At 37.5% G+C, this 22,695-nt stretch overlaps 2 protein-coding genes across 3 annotated transcripts in view; one reads left to right on the top strand and one right to left on the bottom strand.

Moving 5' to 3' along the window:
• The window catches only part of LOC113641991 (formin-H), a 37,534-nt gene extending 25,930 nt beyond the window's left edge, over positions 1–11,604 (bottom strand). The window contains exons 1-8 of one of the 2 annotated variants that reach the window (XM_027145235.2): positions 11,417–11,604; positions 10,053–10,178; positions 8,902–8,976; positions 7,943–8,116; positions 7,230–7,381; positions 5,637–5,834; positions 4,996–5,530; positions 3,669–3,831 (exon numbers count right to left, since the gene is read on the bottom strand). In XM_027145235.2, the coding sequence (XP_027001036.2) occupies positions 3,669–3,831; positions 4,996–5,530; positions 5,637–5,834; positions 7,230–7,381; positions 7,943–8,116; positions 8,902–8,976; positions 10,053–10,178; positions 11,417–11,449 (1,456 nt within the window). In that variant the 5' untranslated portion in view covers positions 11,450–11,604. Of the gene's footprint in view, positions 1–3,668; positions 3,832–4,995; positions 5,531–5,636; positions 5,835–7,229; positions 7,382–7,942; positions 8,117–8,901; positions 8,977–9,550; positions 9,650–10,052; positions 10,179–11,416 lie in introns of those variants that run through there. The other variant, XM_027145237.2, reaches the window with a different exon arrangement.
• A 4,523-nt stretch (positions 11,605–16,127) lies between these two features.
• On the top strand, positions 16,128–22,174 carry cd40 (CD40 molecule, TNF receptor superfamily member 5). The gene is made up of 9 exons (XM_027145239.2): positions 16,128–16,294; positions 18,749–18,830; positions 18,973–19,092; positions 19,340–19,483; positions 20,052–20,142; positions 20,424–20,482; positions 21,025–21,114; positions 21,226–21,257; positions 21,372–22,174. Exons 1-9 carry the CDS (start codon positions 16,241–16,243, stop codon positions 21,621–21,623), a joined length of 924 nt encoding a protein of 307 aa, XP_027001040.2. The 5' UTR covers positions 16,128–16,240; the 3' UTR covers positions 21,624–22,174.
• The last annotated feature ends 521 nt before the right edge of the window (positions 22,175–22,695 follow it).

Below are 22,695 nucleotides of genomic sequence, written 5' to 3'. Positions count from 1 at the left end.
ACTCACCTCACAGTCAACTTATTTCTCCAAAACGAAAATACAATGCAGGCCATCCTCCCAATTCCCAGGCATTGGAGTTAATCGATTGGGAAGATTATTAATGCCTAAATTAAGGAGCAAGTCCTGCAGCTTCATGACATCATAGAGACAGTGGTGGCTCAAGTGGTTAAGGCTTTGGGATGTTAATTGGAGGGTTGGAGTTCAAGCCCCAGCACTGCCAAGCTGCCACTGTTGGGCCCTTGAGCAAGGCCCTTAACCCTCCCTGCTCCAGGGTTGCTGTATCATGGTTGACCCTGTGCTCTGACCTCAACCTCCAAAGTTGGAATATGTGAAGAAAGATCTCAGACATTCATTCATTAATTTTCTACCGCTTATCCGAACTACCTCGGGTCACAGGGAGCCTGTGCATCAGGCGTCATCGGGCATCAAGGCAGGATACACCCTGGACGGAGTGCCAACCCATCACAGGGCACACACACACACACTCTCATTCACTCACACTATCACACACTACGGACAATTTTCCAGAGATGCCAATCAACCTACCATGCATGTCTTTGGACCAGGGAAGGAAACCGGAGTACCCGGAGGAAACCCCCGAGGCACGGGGAGAACATGCAAACTCCACACACACAAGGCAGAGGCGAGAATCGAACCCCCAGCCCTGGAGGTGTGAGTGGAAATGTGCTAACCACTAAGCCACCGTGCCCCCTGAAGAAAGAACTATACTGCTGAATTTATATGTGACAGAATAGTGTTACGCAAGGATGTACTGTCAACTTCTGAATTATTTTTTGCACGATCTATACAAATGCACTGAAATTAATAGAACAAACATATACAGTCTTGTGAAAAAATTATACAGTTAATATAACTAAACAAATAAAACCTAAGAAAAGTCTTTTTTTTAAATAATCTTTAAAATGTAATTAAAAAAAATACAATTTCTTATGAGGAAAAGGAAAGGATACCCCACATTTATTTGTACTTAAATTGGATAAAATGACCTACAGGTGTATCACAGCAGGTACAAATTATTAGAACGTTATTACGGAGCATTTTGAAAAAGGTTTGCTTTAGTTAAACTTCAGATATTTACTTTAGTTTGCTCTTAATTGTTGAAGTGAGAGGTATCACCATGGTGAGATCCAAAGTGCTCTCTGAGGCCTTCAGGAAGAAGATTGTTGATACTTATGAGTCTGGTTTTAAGGGATTTAAAAAGATCTCAAAAGAATTTGTAATCAGCCAAAAATCATTTACGAGAGGAGAACATTTAAAACAACTGCCAACGTGGCCAGGTCAGGACATCCAAGCAAAGTCACCACAGGAGCAGACCACAAGATGCTTAAAGGAGACTCCAAAAAGCCTAAAATATTATCACGGGACCTACAACAAGCTCTTGCTACAGCTGATGTCAAAGTGCATCTACAATCAGAAATAGACTGAACAACTTTAATTATCATGGAAGGTGTGCTAGGAGGAAACTTTGCTGTCTAAGAAGAACATGAGGGCAAGACTGAAGTTTGCCAAAGACCACAGAGACAAAGGCCAAGACTTCTGGAATAACGTGCTTTGTTTGCGTAAAATACAGCATTACAGCAAAAGAACCTCATACCAATTGTAAAACATGGTTTGGGGATGCTTTGCTGCAGCAGGACCTGACCAGCTCATCATCATAGAATCCACTATGAATTCTACGTTGTATCAGAAGGTACTTGAGGAGCATGTGAGCATTTGTCCAAAAATGTAAGCTGAAAAGGAACTGGATCTTGAAACATGAAAAAAATACCAATAAATCCACTAAGGACTGGCTGAAATGTAAACAATGGCACGTCCTTGAATGGTCAAGTCAAAGCCCAGGTCTAAATCCTATTGAAGAAACCCCTCAGACATCACACAGCTGAAAGAATTCTGCATTGAGGAGAGAAGGAATCCCTTTTTCCAGTCAATGTTAGAAACTGGTAGATGGCTTCCTGAAACGTCTCATTGAGGTTATTTCAGCCAAAGGGAGACACACTAGCTATTAGGGCACAGGGTGTTCTAACTTTTTCCTCTGATCAAATACTCATTTTTGTCGATTTCTTTTGTTTCATAAGTGAAAACAAAGTGATTTTTATCTACAGGTACAAATTAAAACAAGATCAGAAATTAGTGTCTTCCTGTGTATCAAACATGGTTAGAAACTCCATGCAGGACGATTCACACTCGTTTATGTTCACAGGTTTGTGAATGTGAACTTCCCTTTTCAGACCACAGGAACAGTCAATGATTCACCGCCGGATTTTACAACGGATATCAGGTGTATTTCCATGGGAACATGATATAACAAATTTTTCTGAGATGATTTTCAAGCCTTAGTAGAGGATTCTAAGTAGAGGAAGAGTACATAACTTGAGTTTGAGTGGAAGATTTCAATCGTGATGTCTAAGTTATTAATAACCGTGTTATAAAACAAAATCACTGAATCAATGACAAGTGAGTGGAATAAATCAGAGGAAAAAGGTCAGATTGGTTTGAGCTGTCAGAAAGTCTATCGTAACTCATATATTCATGTTTAACAACCATGATGAGAAGAAAAGCATCTCTGCATGTCCCAAATATTAGATTTTGAGGTAGATAAGCCACAACAGAAGAAAACAACATCAGGTTCCTCTCCTGTTAGCCAAGACAGGAATCTGAGGCTATCATTGGTACAGACTGACCAAAACTGGACAGTTAAAGATCACCCAGTGTTTTTCCAGTCTTCAACTGTCCAGTTTCAGTCAGTCTGTGCTCATGACTGCCTCAGATTCTTGTTCTTGGCTGACAGGAGAAAATTCCTGATGTTGTCTTTTGCTGTTGTAGCTCATCCATCATGTCTGTGATGCTTTTCTGCTCACCATGGTTGTAAAGATTGGAAGATACTCTTCCTGTCAGCTCAGAGTAGTCTTGGTAATGTTCTTCTGCAACTGTTGCCCTGCAAACAGTTTGTTTCTTTGGTTGTTGCACCATTCTGTGTAAACTCTACAGAGTGTTGTGTGTGAAAATCCCAGGAGTTCAACAGTTTCTGGAATACTCAAAACAGCCCATCTGGCATCAACAACACAGTTAAAGTCACTGATATCACACTTTTAGTTTTTTTCTGATGTTTGATAAAAACATTAACACTGAAACCATTAGGGAATGTCATGGCCTAATGGTTAGAGAGTTTGACTCCTAATCCTAAGGTTGTGGGTTCGAGTCTCGGGCCGGCCACGACTGAAGTGCCCTTGAGCAAGACACCCCCCAACTGCTCCCTGGGCGCCGCAGCATAAATGGCTGCCCACTGCTAGGGGTGTGTGTTCACGGTGTGTGTGTATTCACTGCTGTGTGTGTGTGCACTTTGGATGGGCTAAATGCAGAGAACGAATTCTCAGTATGGGTCACCATACTTAGCCGTATGTCACGTCACTTTTAAAACTTTAACTGAATCTCTTGATCTGTATCTGCAGGATTTTATGCATTGTGCTGCTTCCACACTTGATTGTCTGATTGGAGAACTGTATAAAAGTGTCCGAATGTTCCTAATAAAGTAGTAAGTAAGTGTATATGGTGTACTTTACAGTTTGATTAAACTATCCATATACATTAGCACTTCTCTGTTAGCACAAAATAACGATATTTGTAAGGTGGGTTTTGTGGATACTCACTGAAGTTGTGTGCGACTTTCGCATTCAGCAGGATTTCAGCATGCTTACTGGACTCTGTGGTAGAAATCTGCCCCGAGTCTTTAACTCCAAATTGCTCGTACAGACGCGATGTGTCGATTTCAATTTCTCGAGGACTTCCCCGCGTCCACAATGACTTTGCAATCTGTAATAGCAGAAAATACAGTCAATAACTTCATTTTCCCCACAGGAACCTGCAATAAATAAACCATGGGCATGAACGATCCAAATAACAGTTCACAGACTCGAGCCTTGAATATATGAGCTCAGGGAAAATACGAAGCATTCAGTCATGGACTGTTCTGTTCAACAAAAATGGGGCAAGGTATAATCAGGACTATGAATAATTTGAAATCTAAACTTTTAAGTAAATATAATCTTCATAGGCTATGTGGTCATACACCATATTTATGTCCTCACACTGTATTCTTGTTGTTGTGTATCCAAAGCAATATACAATACTATTCTGTCTTCTACACTAGTGAGCCAAAATATTTGTGCATTTACATTTCATCACAGGTCACTTCAGATGAAAACATCACCAAAACCATCTATGTATTAAGGAAGCAAGTGCACTAGCAAAAATCTGCACAATATCTGGAGCATTTTTTTTTTTTTCAAAAACAACCAAACAAACAATTTTCATATATACCCTTATGTATAGAGCAGTTAGATGTAGCCATGGTCCTTCAACTGCACCTTAAAGGTAGCCTTCCTTGACTGTTTCCATGCCAACAGAAAAACCATCACCTTGAGACCGTGACCCCTCATGGATGCTACTATTGGAATGTCACACACGTGGTTATTCTCATCAATGCTCTTCAACTCAATTTCTACTTCCACACAGTAAAATTATGCTTGATTTAACAATAGCAAGAAATAAACACACACTCGGCACCTTGAAGCCATTTCCTTAACCCCTGGACAAGACCAGAATGTGAATAAGGTTGAGTGTAAAGTAGTGGGGACCTTTTATAAGCTACCTAACATGGGGTTATTGTTACTACCCTGTTTTCCAACTATCTGCTAGAACTTGCTGAGGGAACAAGGACATTGGAAACTCTACTAGCTCCTAAATCAATCGTCCTGTTGGTCAGGAATGAAAGGAAACAGAACTATGAGAGTAGGATAGGTGGCTTTCACACACCAAATATATGATTTACATTATACTATTGACCTTTCTTCTTCTTTACCTTTCTATTTAAAAACATTTCATTTAATTACGTTTGAAAGCGTTTTAGTTTCAAACCAAAGGTTTTTGAAACAGCACATGTTTTATGTCTTTAGTACAATACTTTATATATAGTACCTTGTCTTGCATTATGACATCCCAGTGAAAGGCTTTGGTTCTCTCTTTCTGTGGTTTTAGATTGCCTTTCTTGTGCAATGGAGGTGGCAATGGAGGAGGAGGAGCAGGAATCGGGGCTAAAGAAGACACCGGTGCTGTCACAGTTGCAAGCTGTGCCTCTGGCTCTGGAGATTTCACTGGTTCCTTTAACTTGTGTAGATGTTCTAACCCCAGAGCGGGAGAGCACAACAGTTCGAGCACTGGCTCCAGCAATGGAGCAGATACATTTTCAGCCAATATATTGGGTTTTGGCAGCGGTGGACATTCAGTAACCCCATGATTGTTCTGCACTCTGTCAGCCTCTGGTTTTATCTCATGGCCAGATAGACACTCTTTAATTTCTCCTTCAGTCTTGACAGATTCTCTGAGTTCTTCATACACGTGCTGAGAGTTGCGTTTCCAGTCCATGCATAACCTGTTAATAGCTTTAACCCAGTCGTCCCGTTCGTTCCTAATGACCTTTGTATCCGTCTGTTCGTTTGCTGGAATCTGGAAACTTGAAAAGATAACAGAGATCAGGTTCTCCTTTAACATTACCGGAGGTCAGTTTATAGAATCATTTTTGTGAAGGATTTTTTCCTAAGACCTAAAAAAAAACTCACTGGAACTCATTGTTGTTAGTGATTAGCATAAACATAGAGTCAAAAGTGCAGTGGCTCTCTACGCTGGCATTGCCGTCGGAGAAGTGAATGATGATTGGCAGGGTGGAGGACGCAGAAGGTACATCATCCTCATCTTCATATTCACAATGCGTTGTCGAGAGCAGGGTCAGGTGTCCTGTATAGAGATGTGCTTCATACCTGGCCAACAAAATATTCGTTCAGGATCCCATAAAAGACCAGAACATTCACAGCATCAAAGTATGCAACAATTCATCAGCAGTGTTCAACATCACCATCTCACAGTCATGCTTTTTAAACGCTCCCTTAAAACCGTCACTGACATTAGGGAAACTATTAAACATTGTTACCTCCACCTGTTTCTTCTTTAGAAGTCATTTACTTCCTTGTCCAGATACCTCATTTTTTTTCAATTCCCTTTACAATTTCCCTTCTGAATTCTCAAACCAGTTTTTACTTACCACAAAAGTATTTACCTTGCCTAATTTTTTTTTTTCTTTTGTAGGCTTTTTACAATATTTGATAGTTTTAGTATCTTTTGCATAACGGTCTTACATAACTGCTCACTACATTTTGTAGTGCTATAACCTGCAACGGAAATGGACTGAGCTGGAATTGTGTTTCATGAAGCTACCCAAAATAGTCCATCATTTTGAAGCAAGGCTAAAAAATGATGGGATTGTATTGTATATGTATTCGCGGACATTGCTATAAACTAAACTTCTCTTCAAAACACTTTCAGTCATATAATTCATTAAATGGAGTCCAAGGCTGTGTCTCAAACACAGATGCCTATGTTGTGTACACAACCAGTACAGGCGCTGCTATGGATCCTGGCTCACTACACATTAGGACACTGATTATGACTCGATTTTCGGTGACAATTTACTTTCCTTATCGGTGACTATAAAAGCAGTAACATATAGCATAAATTTGAGAGCTTAATGAATCTGAGAGTTTGTTTCTGTCGAGGTACTTAAAGCACGATCGTATGCTATCTAGTGTCGTTGTTTTGTTTTGTTTTGTTTTTCATCTCTAAACACTTCGAATCAAACGAATTGTATATAAACCATCAAATAAAATTAAAAAACGCTTGCATAAGTAATCGTTTAAGAGCTATAACAAAGACAACTGAGATGGCTGAGAGTTTGTGTGCCATTTTTTTCCTCTGAGAGGCTTCAGGAAATATGGCACCATTTCCAGTAAAGGAACGTTGAACGTTAACGTTTTTTTGCAGTGCATCGTAGTATATATTATTGAGCGAGAGCGAGAGAGAAAGAGACGGCCCTCAAAATATCTGACTTCCTAATCGGTGGCCTGACTACTGAACTAATATTAGTGTAAATACACCTGTTCCTCATCTAAATCAGCAAGCTGGTATAAAATGGTATGTAAGTCAGTGTACCTATCCTTTGCCTGCTCTTGTGTGGTTTACTAAATTCATTTCAACTATAATTCTATTCAATATACGGTTTCATTTTTGTCTAGTGTCTACCAAAACAAAAGCCATGAACTTGGTGTTAAATAATGATGCAAAAGCAGAAGAGAATAAACAGAAGCTACACATGACCATACTTCTTCCATTTGAATGATGCCAGCCCTCCTCTCTGCAGAAGCAGCTGGCCCTCGCGAAGACTTTTCGGGGACACTGGTTTCTTTTTAATCTTCGCATACACATCTACAGGTTGGATATTCCTGTAAATAATCTGATTTATCAGTTCCAGGATCTAGAGAGAGAGCAGACATATTTGAAGGTTAGAACTGTAAGGAACTTACAGTACAGCATGCCGGATGCTTATGCAGTTCCTCTATCTGTATCTGTTCAGTGGTCTAAATAACCAGAAGGTGTTTCTTTGTTATTTTATTTAAATGTACTAAACCACTAAGCATCTGTAAAACCTGAAGTAGGTAGAAGTCTTTTTAATTGTGGCTCGGCCAGTTCCCCAACATCATCTACACCTTAAAGTTCATCATTGGATTTGACTATAGATTGTAATTATTTCGTAATTATTTTGGGCCTGTTACTGTTATTTTCTATGGCATGTAGAAAATAATGACTCAAACTGTTATTTTAGCTATAAATATTTACATAAATATGTAGTGAAAGGACCTAAATTAGAAATTGTCGTACACTGGGTCCAACTCCCAATCCTGAGGATCTCTAATACTTTAATTAGCTGGATAATTAATAACAGACACTTTCCAGAAAAGGAACAGAGAACTGTTTTTGTGGTTTAGTGTTAGTATTATTTAGCCACCGTCTACGCTGCATTAATGCTCAAACTCACTTTTTGCTTGTCCTGTTTAGACATAGCCTCCAGCTCGTAGTCATGGTGGTCCTTGAACAACACTGTAAACCTGGTCCCTGCAGCATCATGGCAGTTTTTAATGTTCTGAAAAGGAAACTGCCTCTTCACGATGCCTTTCTCAATATTACAAACCTTCTTTGTGCTGAAATCAATCTGGGGAGACACACATTCCTCTGATGTAACACAGATACTTGATGGTATTTCACAGTGACATGCAGTAAGGTCAGATGAAATTACAAACCTTCATATCATAATAGATGAATAGAATAGATTTGTATGCACCTGACCATTACGCATATATTTGGATCTTCTCAAAACCTTCCGTACAAATTTAGAAGCACACGGATGTTTTTATATGCCAAAGCATTACAATATCCTTTGACCGGAAAGCTCCATGAAGAAGACCAGTGTCCTGCACATAACCAATAAGATGCCACTGCTGGGCCCCTGAGCAAGGCCCTTGCTGAGATAAAATATAACATCACCAAATAGGGTGTCTGCCAAATATCGTAAATGTAATGAACATCCAATTCCAGATGTTTTCCTATTCTTCGTTTTGGAATGTGGATTTTAAGGATTCGTGCAAATTTTGTGAAAAGAGCTTTAATGAAGTTACAGGCACTGTTGTCATGTGAGTTTTTTTGTTGTCAAACGTGTTTATTTGGAATGCCGAATGCCCCCGAGGCCTCTTCACATGACAACTACGATATTTGGCAGACACCCCTATCCAGAGTTAGTTATATTTTATCTCATTTTATATAACTTAGGGTTAAGGGCCTCGCTCAGGGGCCAAACAGTGGCACCTTATTGGAACCTGGAGCTCAAACTCTCAACCTTCTGATTGGCAGTCCCCCAAAAAATGTTTAATTGTAACTTTACTTGTTTTTCATGATTTCTATTTGTTTTTTTTTTTTTTTTATCTCCAATTCATTTCATACCTGGAGTATCCTTTTTTGCCATCTGTAAGCATTCAATTTGTGCACACTGAAGTTGTACTGCGAGGCTTGTTTTTCCTGCAACAGAACGATAAAAACGACAGGCAAAACAATTATTACTATGGCTGTGATGAAAACAACTTCCTCTTTTTTTGTAGATAAAATAAAGGTGATGTATTCTGCAATGACTGCCTGTGATTGGCTCCGGTTATAGCTGGGCAAGTCCCTTAACATGTGGGTTAGCCAGTTTTTTTGGTTCCTTACAGTCATACAAATGCATTCATCAAATTCCACTCTATTACTCATAAACAAATGTCTAAGAAAAACAATCTAATTCAAAATTAATTCTTGCTCTTAAATAAAAGCTCTGTGCTTGAAGAGACTATAATTATGATGATTAGTGTTTAGAAGACGTTTTATATCTACAGGACCACAAGGCAGGTTTAAGGCTTTTTTCTTCATTGTCAAGGCCTTTTTCACCCCATTTCCTACCTAAAAATGAGTACTTAATAAAGAATTTATAACTCCTTGAAGCTTCTGTGTAGATGGTAAATAATATGCTTTAAGAGGACGACAATTTTTGGGATGGATCGATATTTGTGAAATATCGCTAATTCAGTAAAAATGAATTATCATAACGATAAAAGCAAACCATCTTTGACATGAGACTGGGGTGCGGTCTTCAGTAACTGCTTTATCTTGATCAGGTTGGCAGTGAATGCAAAACCAGGAACCAGATGGAACAATAGGACTAGGGGTCAGAAATAGAAATACACTCTGGATGAAACACCAGTCCATCTCAGAAAAGCATGAATACACAGATTCACAGGGCAATTTATCTTAACCAATCCACCTACTGGCATGTTTATGGGAGATTGGAGAAAACCAGTGAACCCAGAGGAAGCCCAAGCAAGGGGAATATACACAGAAACTGCACACAAACATGCAATTAAACTCAGGATTAAACCCTGGAGCTGAGAAGTAGAGCTGATGACGTTACTCAACATACCAACTGGATTGCTGTATCAAAGTTGAAAAAAAAAAACACAAACACAAACACACACACAAGCTACTCTAGTGCTATTCCCTCAGAGTTTTCAGTTTCAACACATTTCAATAGGTATATATGTATAACTCTTATATAACCACTGCACCTCTAAATCGAAGTTCTTCTGAAGCAGCTGTAGTTTGTCTCTTCTTGCCTGGTCCAGCGCGTCGTCGATGCTCAGCTCTCCACTCTTCACCATGTGCATAATTTTCAGCTGCATCTCATTACTAAGCTACAAAAAGCAATAAAGCAACAATGAGGGCTGCACAAACTATTCTGATCCACACTGTAACTCATTAACACACCGGCGCTCCAATATAGAGTCAGAGAGATGGAATAGCTTGGTTTCATTTTGTTTTAAAGTAAAGATGATAAGTGAAAAAACCTGGATAGTGCCAGTGATTAGCCACAGAGCACGTGACGAACGATGGAACGGAAGGAGAACACGAGAACATTTCTTTTATATATTTACACATCAGTGCTGTCACAAGGATTCTTCACAGAAATCAGAGCCAAAAGCTATATATGGCATCAGCAACACAATCATCTCAACATAAGCCAAATGACAAGGGGCTTGTCGACTAAATGCATAAAAAAAACATTGAATTAGTCAATTTTTTTTTTTTTTTCAACTGAGCAGTTTTGAGCTCAATAGTTTAGTATGTTAGTATTAGTATGATGTTGCTGGATTTAAAAAAAAGTGCATCTACAACTAAAATAAATGTTGTCGTATAAAGTTTTTATCACCTGGTGCAATTCAAGTAGGATTCACAAAAATACATTGACAAGATTATGCAACGAATGTAACCTGGAGCTTCTCAGGTCTGACAACAACGTATGACTGCAACACCTTTCATTTCCTTTTAAATCTAAATGCACATGAGAAACTAGAAAAGAAATAATAACAATCGCTTTCTTTTAAAGCTGTCTTTCTTTGTCTTTATATGTCAATACCAACATATAGACTGATATATTCACAGTTCTGTGTTTATCAATCTCTAACAGGAACTGTGAGAGTTTTAAGCTGACAATGATTTGCTGTATTTTTTTAAGTTCCTCTTACATTGTGCACAAGAGCTGTGACAGCACAAACACCTTAAACGCATTAAAAAAAATAACCTCAAAACTAGTCTGACTTGAATGGCATGACTTTCATTTCATTTTTTATTTAGTTCAATGATTATAAAATACATGCATTTGACTAAACATACACTTATGATGACTTAAAACAATAAAACAATATGATGCAAACTATTCAATAATAAAAGAGAAAATATTAGGCTAGATCAAATCAATCCATGAGATGCATTTCTATGTTTAACTATTACTAAATTGTACTGTAAACATAAGATTAGATTAGGACTTTATTGATGTGGTCTAAGTAATTATTATGTTTAGTCATTATTATGCCTCGTGACTTGACCTGACTAAAGCTGACACACGCTTAATTATGTAATTAGTGCGTTTTACCTGAGGGATATCCAGCAGCTTTGGGCTATCCATGCTCTCGGAAATCACTAGAAGCGCGAGAAAGAAAAGTCAGATATGTCCTTGTATGTCCTCTTATGTCCCAAAAAGATAAAGCGTCCTTGACTGCAGAGAAAGAAAGGTGTGAATTCACTCAGAGCGCTTTTCCCCACAGCTATCACAACAATGCGTACTAGCCTACTATATAGTACTCTATGTAAAATAGTGTGGATTCACTCGAGCGCGTTTCCCCACTTAGAACTTAGAGCAAATCTTTAAAGATAATTTATAGGTAAGTTACATAGTGTACATTACCTGCTAATATTACAGACCTGAATAATAATGTGTACCATACCAGCAACAGAAGGTGTTGGATTACTGTTCAGAAGGTTGTGAGTTCGAATCCCAGGTCCACCACAGTGCTGCTGCTGAGCCCTTGTGCAAAGCCTTTAAACCTCAATTGCTTCGGTTGTATGAAGTGAGATAAAAATGTAAGTCACTCTATAGACATTTCTTCCGTTAAATGCTTTAAATGTACACAGATTAACAGTTCTCTTTAAGGACCAATCTGTAAATACGTTGTTTTTGTTTGTTTGGATGTCACACTGATTGATGTATTTGGTCTTGATCTTGTTCATGATATTAAATGATTTGATTTTAAAAGAAACAGTTTAATTTAAAAAAATAAGCATTTAATAAATGGAAACTGATAGAGCTATAATATCATTAATGACATAAATTTATAATAGAATTAATGACATTTTATATTTTCTATTACTGCAATAACAGAGAAAGTCTCTTAAAATGTCTTTTTTGTGTTGTTTTGTGGTTGTTGTTTTGTAGCTCCGTGTATCCATAAGATGGCGCTGTTGCACTACATTCTCTCTGTTGCACTACATTCTCTCTGTTCACTACATTCTCTCTGTTCTGTTCCTCAGTGCCCTTGACTAGTGTATCCATAACCATCAAGGTCAACTGAACAAGAATTTACTAAAAAGTCTTTTTTTTTTGCCTCTGAATATCATCACAGTGACTTTGACTGTCATAGATACGGTATTCAAGTCAAGAAGCTTTTTATCTTTTTTATCTTTATTATCTATTAGAACACACATGTAAACCAGTAGTAGATTTATTTTTTTATCTCTGTGTTTGGCCAGCTGAATTATAGTACTATTGTTTAGGCGATGCCAAACACACAGAAGTAAGTCATTACATAGACTGGCAATCATTTTCCATCATGAAGAGCATACAGACAAGTTACAGTACAAAATACACAAACAAGGATTATTTTGTTTACCAGAAAACACGATGGTGTAACAGAATAACACAGAATACACTGATAAATTGGAATACACCTGTATGCCATGTGTAACCCCTTCATCTTTGTACAGTTATATGTCATGAGGGTAAAATGAAAGAAAGAATTTGGTGGTGAATGAATGTATACAAAAAGCGTCCATTTCAAAATTTAGATAGGTTATGAATATTTTTGCAAATTATATTTTTTTAAATTATAACAGTGTCAAGACCAGAAATACAAAAGGAACTCATGTCATTTGTCAAAAATACCTTCATACAGGGAGATAACTGTATATTATCTTCATACAGGAATGGTATTTTTTTTTTTTTCAATTGTGCCCTTTTCAGCTGTCCCAAAGCAAATTGCAAAGAAAAATTCCCTGAGTTAATGAGAATGAAACCTAGAGAGAAACCAAACTTAAAAGGGAATTTTACCGTTCTCTTCTGGGTAATTGATATTCCAGATACTGAGACAAAGAGTCAAGGATGAGACCTACAGAACATGCTGAGAAGAAAAATGGCCAAAACTTTTACTCGACAACTTTTAATAATAACATTAGGACTTTGAATGAAGCAACCTTGCTGTACTGAATACAGATTTACAGCTAAAGACCACTCAGAACAGGATGCTAGACTGTATGCTGGATGAGTGTATGTTGTCAAATCTCAACCTGTTAATATTCAATCATGAGCCTAGGTTGTTATGAATGTGGTCGTGCATCAAATAAACCTATGGTCATTATTCTGCTGTTGAACTTGACCCGAATTCTCAAAGAATCCTAAATTCATAGTCACCGAAAGTATTATGAATTTTTAAATCAGATCCAAATATGCTAATAATCTTTGATGCTAAAAGTAGGCTAGCCAGCTAACTAAAGTAAAGTCGGCTGGCAAGATTTTCCAGAATCTTGGTCATAAATATAAGCATCACTGCTAATGCTAAAAAGCTAGATAACCTCAGCTCAGCTGATCTGACAAAATTTGCTATAGGTTAATAAGTCATAATAATGTAAGTAAACAATCTAACGTCAAAATCATATATAACTTTAAAGATAAGATTAATGGGCTTTAGGCCATAATTAGATTTTTGGGCTAAAAGCTTAAGAATATTTTAGTTTTTAACTTTTTATTGGTTTGTTATTTTAGTTGAAACTCAATAAGCCATTCTTGGACATCCCTTTCGAACACTTCTAATTCCCCCATGACCTCCTGGTTATGATTACGGAACTATTGTGTCTACATTGGAAATCCTTGCCGTAATAATGAACTGGGAGTTTTTCTATTTAAAAGTAACTAAAAAAAAAACAGTTCTCTTTCCATTTGGAAGTCAAACAGAGACTTTCTGATGACGTGATTCTGACAGTAAGTTATTCTGCTTTGCATTTGGGAAGTAGATCTATTTATTTTTTTTGTTATTGTTTGTCTGAGTTATTAACACGTGCTTTGTTAAGTTAATTGACAATTGTTTGTCATTCATTTATTGATTGATTGATTGATTGATTGATTGATTCGTTGATCGATACATTTAGATAATAGAAAGCTTTATACCATATTTATTATTTGTTCGAAAACATGCTTGACCACTAAGGTTTGTCCCTAAAAGTACTGAGGCATATAGCCTGTTTTAACTTCCTCATCAGACCAGGGAAATTCCCTACTGTTTCCTGAAACCTGACACAAGATTGTTACAGCTATAGTATTTGTTAAGACACGAACAAAACTGAGATTCACATCTTGAAGAGATTTTTTTATACAATACTCTGTACAATTTATTGTGCATTACTATAATAATTGTAGTCATTAAATATGATAAAGTGACATAAATGTGATTTTTATTTTCTTATTCATTAGTTAAAGTACACTTATAAAGTGTAAAACAAGTACAATGTGTACAAAACAACTGATAGAATGAAGATTCTGATTGAAAATGTAACAAAAGCTATAGTGAGTGCCTACAAGTGAACCTGAGCACATAAGTTCACCTACTAACTGAATCTGAAGCAAACATCTGACAGACCTGGGTTAATCTATTATATTTGGAGTAAGTCAGCAAATTTCAATTTTATTTTCTTTATTATTTTACATTTTTTATTTTAGGACCCAATCTGGGGCAAATGGTAACTGTCAGTAGTGCTGAGTCTAAAGAATATAATAGAAGCAAAAGAATCAGATAACATTTCTCATTACATTCATACTGTGGGTGAGGGTGGTATTATACTGCAATAACAAAACAGCACAACACCAAAATTGCACAAAGTCATTCTCTTTCAATTAAAGTTTGCCACGAAATAATAATTTAGAGCTTTTTTAAGCTGATTTAAATAAAAAACTAAGCAAAAGTCATTTTGAAACTCAGTGTAGATACACAATAGTGATAGTGAAGTGACATATGGCTAAGTATGGTGACCCATACTCAGAATTTGTTCTCTGCATTTGACCCATCCAAAGTGCGCACACACACAGCAGTGAACACACACCCGGAGCAGTGGGCAGCTATTTATGCTGCGGCGCCCGGGGAGCAGTTGGGGGTTCGGTGCCTTGCTCAAGGGCACCTCACTCGTGGCCAGCCCGAGACTCGAACCCACAACCTTAGGATTACGAGTCAGACTCTCTAACCATTAGGCCATGACTTGCCCAATATATTATATAATATTGTTGTTATACAGAATATCATGATATGAAGTTATTCATTCATTCATTCAGCAATGGATCTGGAGCCTATTTTCGGAAAACTGCACACAAAGCAGGAAACCATACTGAAGAACGCAATCAAAAAGCATTAAAAAAGTCCAATTAATGGACTATTTTATGTTATTGTTGGAAAGAGGGTGTGAAACTTCACTTAGGCAGACTTGAGCTCAGGGGCCAGTAGCAACACTTCCTAGCGATCTTCAGTAAAGTCAGATTCGGAGGAATCCCGATTACACAGTCATGGATTCGGAGGGACACTGGGAATACTGGGTGTACCAGGATGGGTCTAATTCTGAGCACCTTTCATGTACTTTAGAGTAGATGTTCTAACTAAGAGATGGGAGATGGGAGAAAACCAGAGAACTCAGAGGAACCGCACATGGATGCTGAGATCTAGAGATCAGATCCGAAAAGGTCATACTGGAGCTGTGAGTCAGCAACGCTACCTATGAACAGTGACTATGAATATTGCATGTGGAACTCCATAGTCTTCAGTAAGGTTCAAGATGGGTCTATTGTCTTCACTACACTTAGTGGAGATTCAGAGCAGCTTGTATATCTACTGGAATGTTTTCTCAGGCGAATAAGGAAATAGGAGATCCCAGAGTTAACGCAGCTGAAGAAAAGTATAAACTCGACCCATAAAATAACCAGAGCTTTTCTGGGAACTAGGAGCTTTGTGGGAAATAGTCACGTGGTCTCCACAGGGAGGGGCACAGAAATCCCCTTCAGTTTGAAGCAGAGACTGAACTGAACACACAGGAGCTTCGTCTCATAACAGCTCGGTTTGAAGTGCTGTAGCATCATAATAGCTTTGACTGCTCTCGGTCCAGGTTAATGAAACAAAGCCGAATAACAGAAATGCATCTTAAACGCGTCTTCATTCTTCTGGTAAGTAAACTTTTACTACTTTCTTCCTTATTCGGATTACGAGCTGTATTTGTGAACGGTGTGTTACTGTATATCGCGTTATGACATCACGTGCTGTTTATTAAGGATTAACTGTCTGTATTTAGAGTATAGAGAATGATGCATATTGTTTAATTACACTTAATAAGAGTTCGCTGTGATCTACTTTCAGTTTCGCTTTTCAGTTTTGCGTCGTGGGGCGTTGTTTTACAGTGTAAAGGCTATAAAGGCTATGATCTGTCTGTCTCTCTGTCTGTCTGTTTATATAATAACACCCGTTTTGGCCAGTGGTAATAGGTTAGGTTGAGAGAGAGAGAGAGAGAGAGAGAGAGAGAGAGAGAGAGAGAGAGAGAGAGAGAGATCATAGCCTTTATAGCCTTTACACTGTAAAACAACGCATAATGGCAGAGAGAGACAGACAGACAGACAGACAGGCAGAGAGGGAGAGACAGATAGACAGACAGACCGAGAGAAAGACAGAGGGAGAGAGAAAGAGAGAGAGAGAGAGAGAGAGAGAGAGAGAGAGAGAGAGAGATCATAGCCTTTATAGCCTTTACACTGTAAAACAACGCATACTGGCAGAGAGAGAGAGACAGACAGACAGACAGGCAGAGAGGGAGAGACAGATAGACAGACAGACCGAGAGAAAGACAGAGGGAGAGAGAAAGAGAGAGAGAGAGAGAGAGAGAGAGAGAGAGAGAGAGAGAGAGATCATAGCCTTTATAGCCTTTACACTGTAAAACAACGCATACTGGCAGAGAGAGAGAGACAGACAGACAGACAGGCAGAGAGGGAGAGACAGATAGACAGACAGACCGAGAGAAAGACAGAGGGAGAGAGAAAGAGAGAGAGAGAGAGAGAGAGAGAGAGGGCACTTTCTAGGCACCCAGCATTAAACCCTGCGGTTGTTGGTGCAATCAAATGAGACTTTTGGGGACTTTCCGTTGATGTTCTTTTGTTCATAAACTCAATGCAACTGACCCATAAATTTACACAATAGATGATAAACAGTATAGCTTATTTCTTTTCTAATCATTCACTAGCAAATCACTAGGAGTAAAAATATATTTAGGATTTAGGGTAAAAATCGGTAATGTATCACACCTAATCTTGGACCTCTGTATGTTTTAATTGATCATAAACTTTGCTGGTTTAGCTTCTGAGAGAATCTGTGACAAGTAACAGTTAAACTGATCACTCGCTCGGGCTATGACGTCACTTTTCGGGGAGAGTGGAATACTTCATTTCAAAACTGGGATCACGAGAATCAAAGAGAAGTGAAATGACCCTGATTTGATTAAGGGTTTGCACATATGAATGTGCAAAGGCAAATTATAGATCTTCTTCTTTCCGACTCTACCAAAAGCTATTGTGGTAAGCTGGGACAAGCCAAGTCATTCAAAGTAACTGTCATGTTTAAGGTCATTATTAATTAGTACACAATACATATGGAGGTCATTTTAAGCATCATCATGCATGACAGGGGCATGAAGAGAATTTTATACTGCACCTTACATTAATAGCAATAGTGTGGAACAGACAGACAGACAGACAGATAGATAGATTTGTGTTGTACAAAAAATGAACAGGAAGGACCTTCAGCATGTGGTAAAAGTGGTACGACACTAAAACGCACACAGACAAACAGACATTTACGCTGGTTGACTCCAAAAGAGAGCCAGCTGTATTATAAATGACCCAACAACATTTGCCTTTATCCAGAGAGACTTACATTTTTATCTTAACACAACTAAGGGTTAAGGGCCTTGCTCAGGGGCCCAGCAGCAGCAGCTTGGTGGCACTGGGATTTGAACTAACAACCTTCTGCGTGGAAGTCCAACATCTTATCCACTAGGCTATCACATCCCTGAAACCAAAAGACTAACAGATTAAAAAAACAGATTCTTCCCACCTTTTCCTCCCCCCTCTCTCCTCCCTCCACTCTCAACCATTAAGGCACTATTAGCCACTAGCACAAGAACTGGAAGGGCAATAGCCCTACAACACACACACACACACACACACACACACACAAACAATTTGTATAAAATATCTTTTGTTTAAAATTGTAAAATGCTGCTTTCTGTTTACATAAATCGATCATTCTTTAATATAATGTTTAAAAAAACAACAACAGTAAAACTGTTATCCTTGTGAAAACATATCATCATTGTGCTGCAGTCTGTCTCATTGTGTGCATTTCACTGGTGTGAATTAAATAGAGAAGTCCACATGCATACAGTGTGTCTCTGTTTTTTTTTTTGACATTAGAGGAACTGACTCAGTTCTTTTGTGTTTCACAGAAACAAACTAACATGGAACCTGTATGTTTTTAGCTTTCAGTCATTATTGTGCAGTTAACTACGTCTGTATTTGCCTCATGTACTGCACTTGTGCACTATCTGGACAATTGACACATGTTAAACACTTTTATAGGTTTTGTCTGTCGTCGCTGAATCCTGCGATACAGAGACACATTACATGAAGGATGAAAAGTGCTGTAAGATGTGTGAGCCAGGTAAAATTCAATTGTTCATTCAATCATGCAATCTTTTTTTATTATTATTATTTGCAGTTTTGTATGAAATAAAAAAAGTCACTATTTATGTTTGGATACAAAAAAAACTTGATTAAGTAATGAACATTTAACTGTGTTCAAGGTACGAGGTTGAAGATAGAGAAATGTGAAGATCCATTGTGTGAGGAGTGTGAAGAGGGAGAATATCAGGACCATTACAACAACATGTCTACGTGCAAACGCCAACCGTCCTGCGACCTCAGTGAGTATACATTCTACCACTTTATCATTTCACTGAGTTTTTCCTCGCCCTTGTTGCCTCACACTTGCTCATTAAAGATCAATTTCAAATGTTTTAGGGAAAAAAAAAAAATCTAACAGACGTGGTCATTCTCAAAACACTTGCCATGCACCTGTCTATCTGTAGTTTGTTTGTACATCATATTAACTCACATGCTTATATTAAACAAATGATCTTTTCTGATTTGTTCCCTTTCTCATTTGAACAGACCTTTATTTTGAGAAAGGATCGCAAAGCAAGATAGAATATTCTCCGTGTAAGTGTATCGCTGGTCATCACTGCGTGAACCAAGAGTGTGTTGCGTGTGCAAGAAACACAATATGCCAAGCGGGCGAGAAAATTAGCAAAAGTGGTGAGTACGTTACATAAAGAGTCATGTAACCGAGCTGTAATCATTCTCCTAATAATAACAAAGATATCATTTTTCATTATTAAAGGCTGAATACGCAATAAAATTATTTTGTGACCTGTTTGGGGATGATCGTTCTGTCCTTAACTTGGCGTCACACAACCTGCTGCACTTAGAGATAAAGGTTTAATTACGCCTCATGTGCACACGACCATAGTGAAAAAATTGTTTTTTTAAAATGCACTTGATTGTGTTGATTATGTACTTTCAGCAACATAAATCTAAAAACTGACCAAATTTAGTTTACTTTGTTAAGAGAAATTGCATTAATTTGTATTTAATTGTGAAAATATTGGTGTCCCATGAATCCAATGCTTTTTCCCCCGTCTTAGCCTCAGGGATTATTTATATTGCATGCACACATCAGTGCACAAGTCAGCTGTTTCCAACATAATTGTAGACTATATAACTGTCAATTGTCCAGGCTGTCTTTGACTATTCTCTGGCTCTAACTCTTAAGCTCACAGGAGATTGTATGCTGATGCTTATGCTGTTGTTTTGGTTCTTTCAGGCACCCAGATGGAAGACCTGGTGTGTGAAGCTTGTCCTGCCGGGACATTTTCCAACCAAGAATCAGCTCTAACTTGCCAGCCTTGGACAGAGTACGTTTACAGTTTTCTAAACCTACAGTGCATCACTTTATCTCTCTTATAGCTCCAGTCACAGGCGTTTGTAATATTTGAGAAAAGGAATCTAATAATTCTGTTTATAGTGGTTTTCACCAAAAAAACAAACCTACAATATAGTGCAGCATCATCAGCCAATTAACTTATATAATAATTTCACAACAGTCTTTTAGTCAGACAAAATACTAGACTTAATTGTCTTGTATTGTTATTTTGCTCATGCCCATGATGCCTTTCTGCTGTTTCCCATCATATAGATGTTCTTCAGTATCCGTAGAGATCAACCCAGGCTCGCCCACATCTGACAGAATCTGTGGTATGTACACAGCTTTATATTGTGTCCTCACTGGTTGGTTTAAGTCGAGTAGTAAATCACATATCACCATATTATCAGAGCAAAGGCAGAATGTAAGAGCCGTGGTGTGTAGAGTTAAGGAACTGAAAACAGACCTGGTGATGTCACTAATTGAGTTTCGCTTCCTTTATTATGTGTCATTCTTCTTAAAACCTCACAAACACACAGCTGCAGTGTCTTTCCTTTGAACTTTAAGTTAAACCCTTGGGTGTTGTTCTTGAATATTTATTTGAATATTTATTGTAGGACGTTTTTGCAGCTTTAGAGTTGTTAAACAATGTTCTGCGTTGGAGTTATTCAAATAAGAAAAATAGATAACAAATAAATAAATAAAGTGTGTGTGTGTGTGTGTGTGTTGAAAAGTATGACTTTTTTTCTTCTTCTTAATATCTTATTTTTAAATAAATAATCGGAGATATAATAAAATACTAAAATAATAAACGTTTTTATGTGTATTCGTGGAATCTTGACACTCTTTTTTTTTTTTTTTTTTTTTCTTCTAGGGCTGAATAGGACACTTCTGATAGTCACACCTGTAGTTGTTATTGCAGTTCTGGTTATTATTGGACTTTTTGCCTGCATTTACATAAAAGGTAATGTAAATATATATTGTGGCTGTTTTGATTTTGGAATTTGTGTGAATGAAATATTTATATCGAATTTTCATTTTAATTTTTTTCTTTTTCTTATTTCATTAAAAACAGGCAGAACAGGATCTATATCCTTCGTGCGAAAGGTACTATTGTCTCTTTTCATAGCTCTGTATTTAATGTGTTTAACATTTATTTTTTTTACTTGGTCATTTTCATTTTTTTTTTTTTTTTTTAACACATATTGGTTTCTTATCCAGTTACAGGCATATTGTGTTCGGGGCAACAAACTTATCCTTACACCTATTGACGACATCGTACATGTTGAAAATGCACCAGAGCAGCAGCCACGCAATCAGCCACAGGAGGACACTGAGGACCTTTTAAAACCCGACCCTTCTTTAGTCCCAGGCATCTCTGAAAATGGAATGCCTGTCATTCAGGACCATAGTAAATCCTTCCTTATTTCTGAGACAGAAACAGAGCCAGAAAGCATTTCAGTCCATTTCTAATAAAGTTCTACTCAGTAATACATATTGGAAATTGGTTATGAAGCTTCCCCTGCATTAGTATAGTTATGCAAAGACTGCTAAATGGTTGTCCACTGCTCTTGACATGTAAATGCTTTGTAATGATGTAGCATGCAGTAACACATTTGCAAACAGCTTGTAAAATTTCTCCATGTATTTCAGCTGCTCCCATGGATCAGAGTTGCACTATTTTTATGTTTACTTCGTAAAATTTCTGTAAATATTCGTTTTATCCGTTTTATTTTTTATTTTGCAAAAGGAACAATTGTTTGTTTCATTGTAGATAAACAAACAAAAAGTGTGTGTGTGTGTGTGTGTGTGTGTGTGTGTGTGTGTGTGTGTGTGTGTGTGTGTGTGTGTGCGCGCGTGTGTGTTTGTTCACTGTACAGATTGTTGTAAACTATGTGAATTGTCCACATGAGGGCGCTGTTCTCAATCACACTAATACTGCATGGTGTGGAACTAAATGTGCTTTATTCAATAATGAAACTGTACATTTAGAGCAGTAAACTTCAATAAACCAATCTAACTTCTTTTCTTTCTGGACTGAATTGCATTCTATTGTGTAAAATATTTTTTTTTCTTTCCTCATTTTTTTAAAGTAAAATGTAAAAGTAAAAAACAAATTTTTACTGATGCATTACAGTAATGCAAAAGACATCCACTAAACATCTAAATTTATATGTTTAAAAGACGCCAATCACCTTCACACAACTTCGTATACGGTGTACAGTATATTTCTAAAACTATTTTGAATACATTTCTATGATGGAGATTTTAAGGCTGTTCTTGTTCTCACAGCTAAGATGAAATAGGTGATTTAGAATTTTGTCACATATTCAATTCAATTTATTTGTATAGAGCTTTTAACGATTTCCCATTGTCTCAAAGCAGCTTTACAGAAGTATGGAAACAGAAGAGAGAAATAAATCTATCCCTATCCCTATATATCTATCCCTATCCCTAATGAACAAGCCGGAGGCGACATATAAATTACAGCCCAGTGAAATTGTTTCTTCACATATCCCAACTTTGGAGGTTGAGATAAGAGCAC

This window comes from Tachysurus fulvidraco, chromosome 23, assembly GCF_022655615.1.
Source record: "Tachysurus fulvidraco isolate hzauxx_2018 chromosome 23, HZAU_PFXX_2.0, whole genome shotgun sequence".
In the NCBI taxonomy this organism is placed as follows: domain Eukaryota; kingdom Metazoa; phylum Chordata; class Actinopteri; order Siluriformes; family Bagridae; genus Tachysurus; species Tachysurus fulvidraco.
Note: the sequence above shows the minus strand (reverse complement) of the source record. Positions and strands in the feature narration are given on the sequence as shown.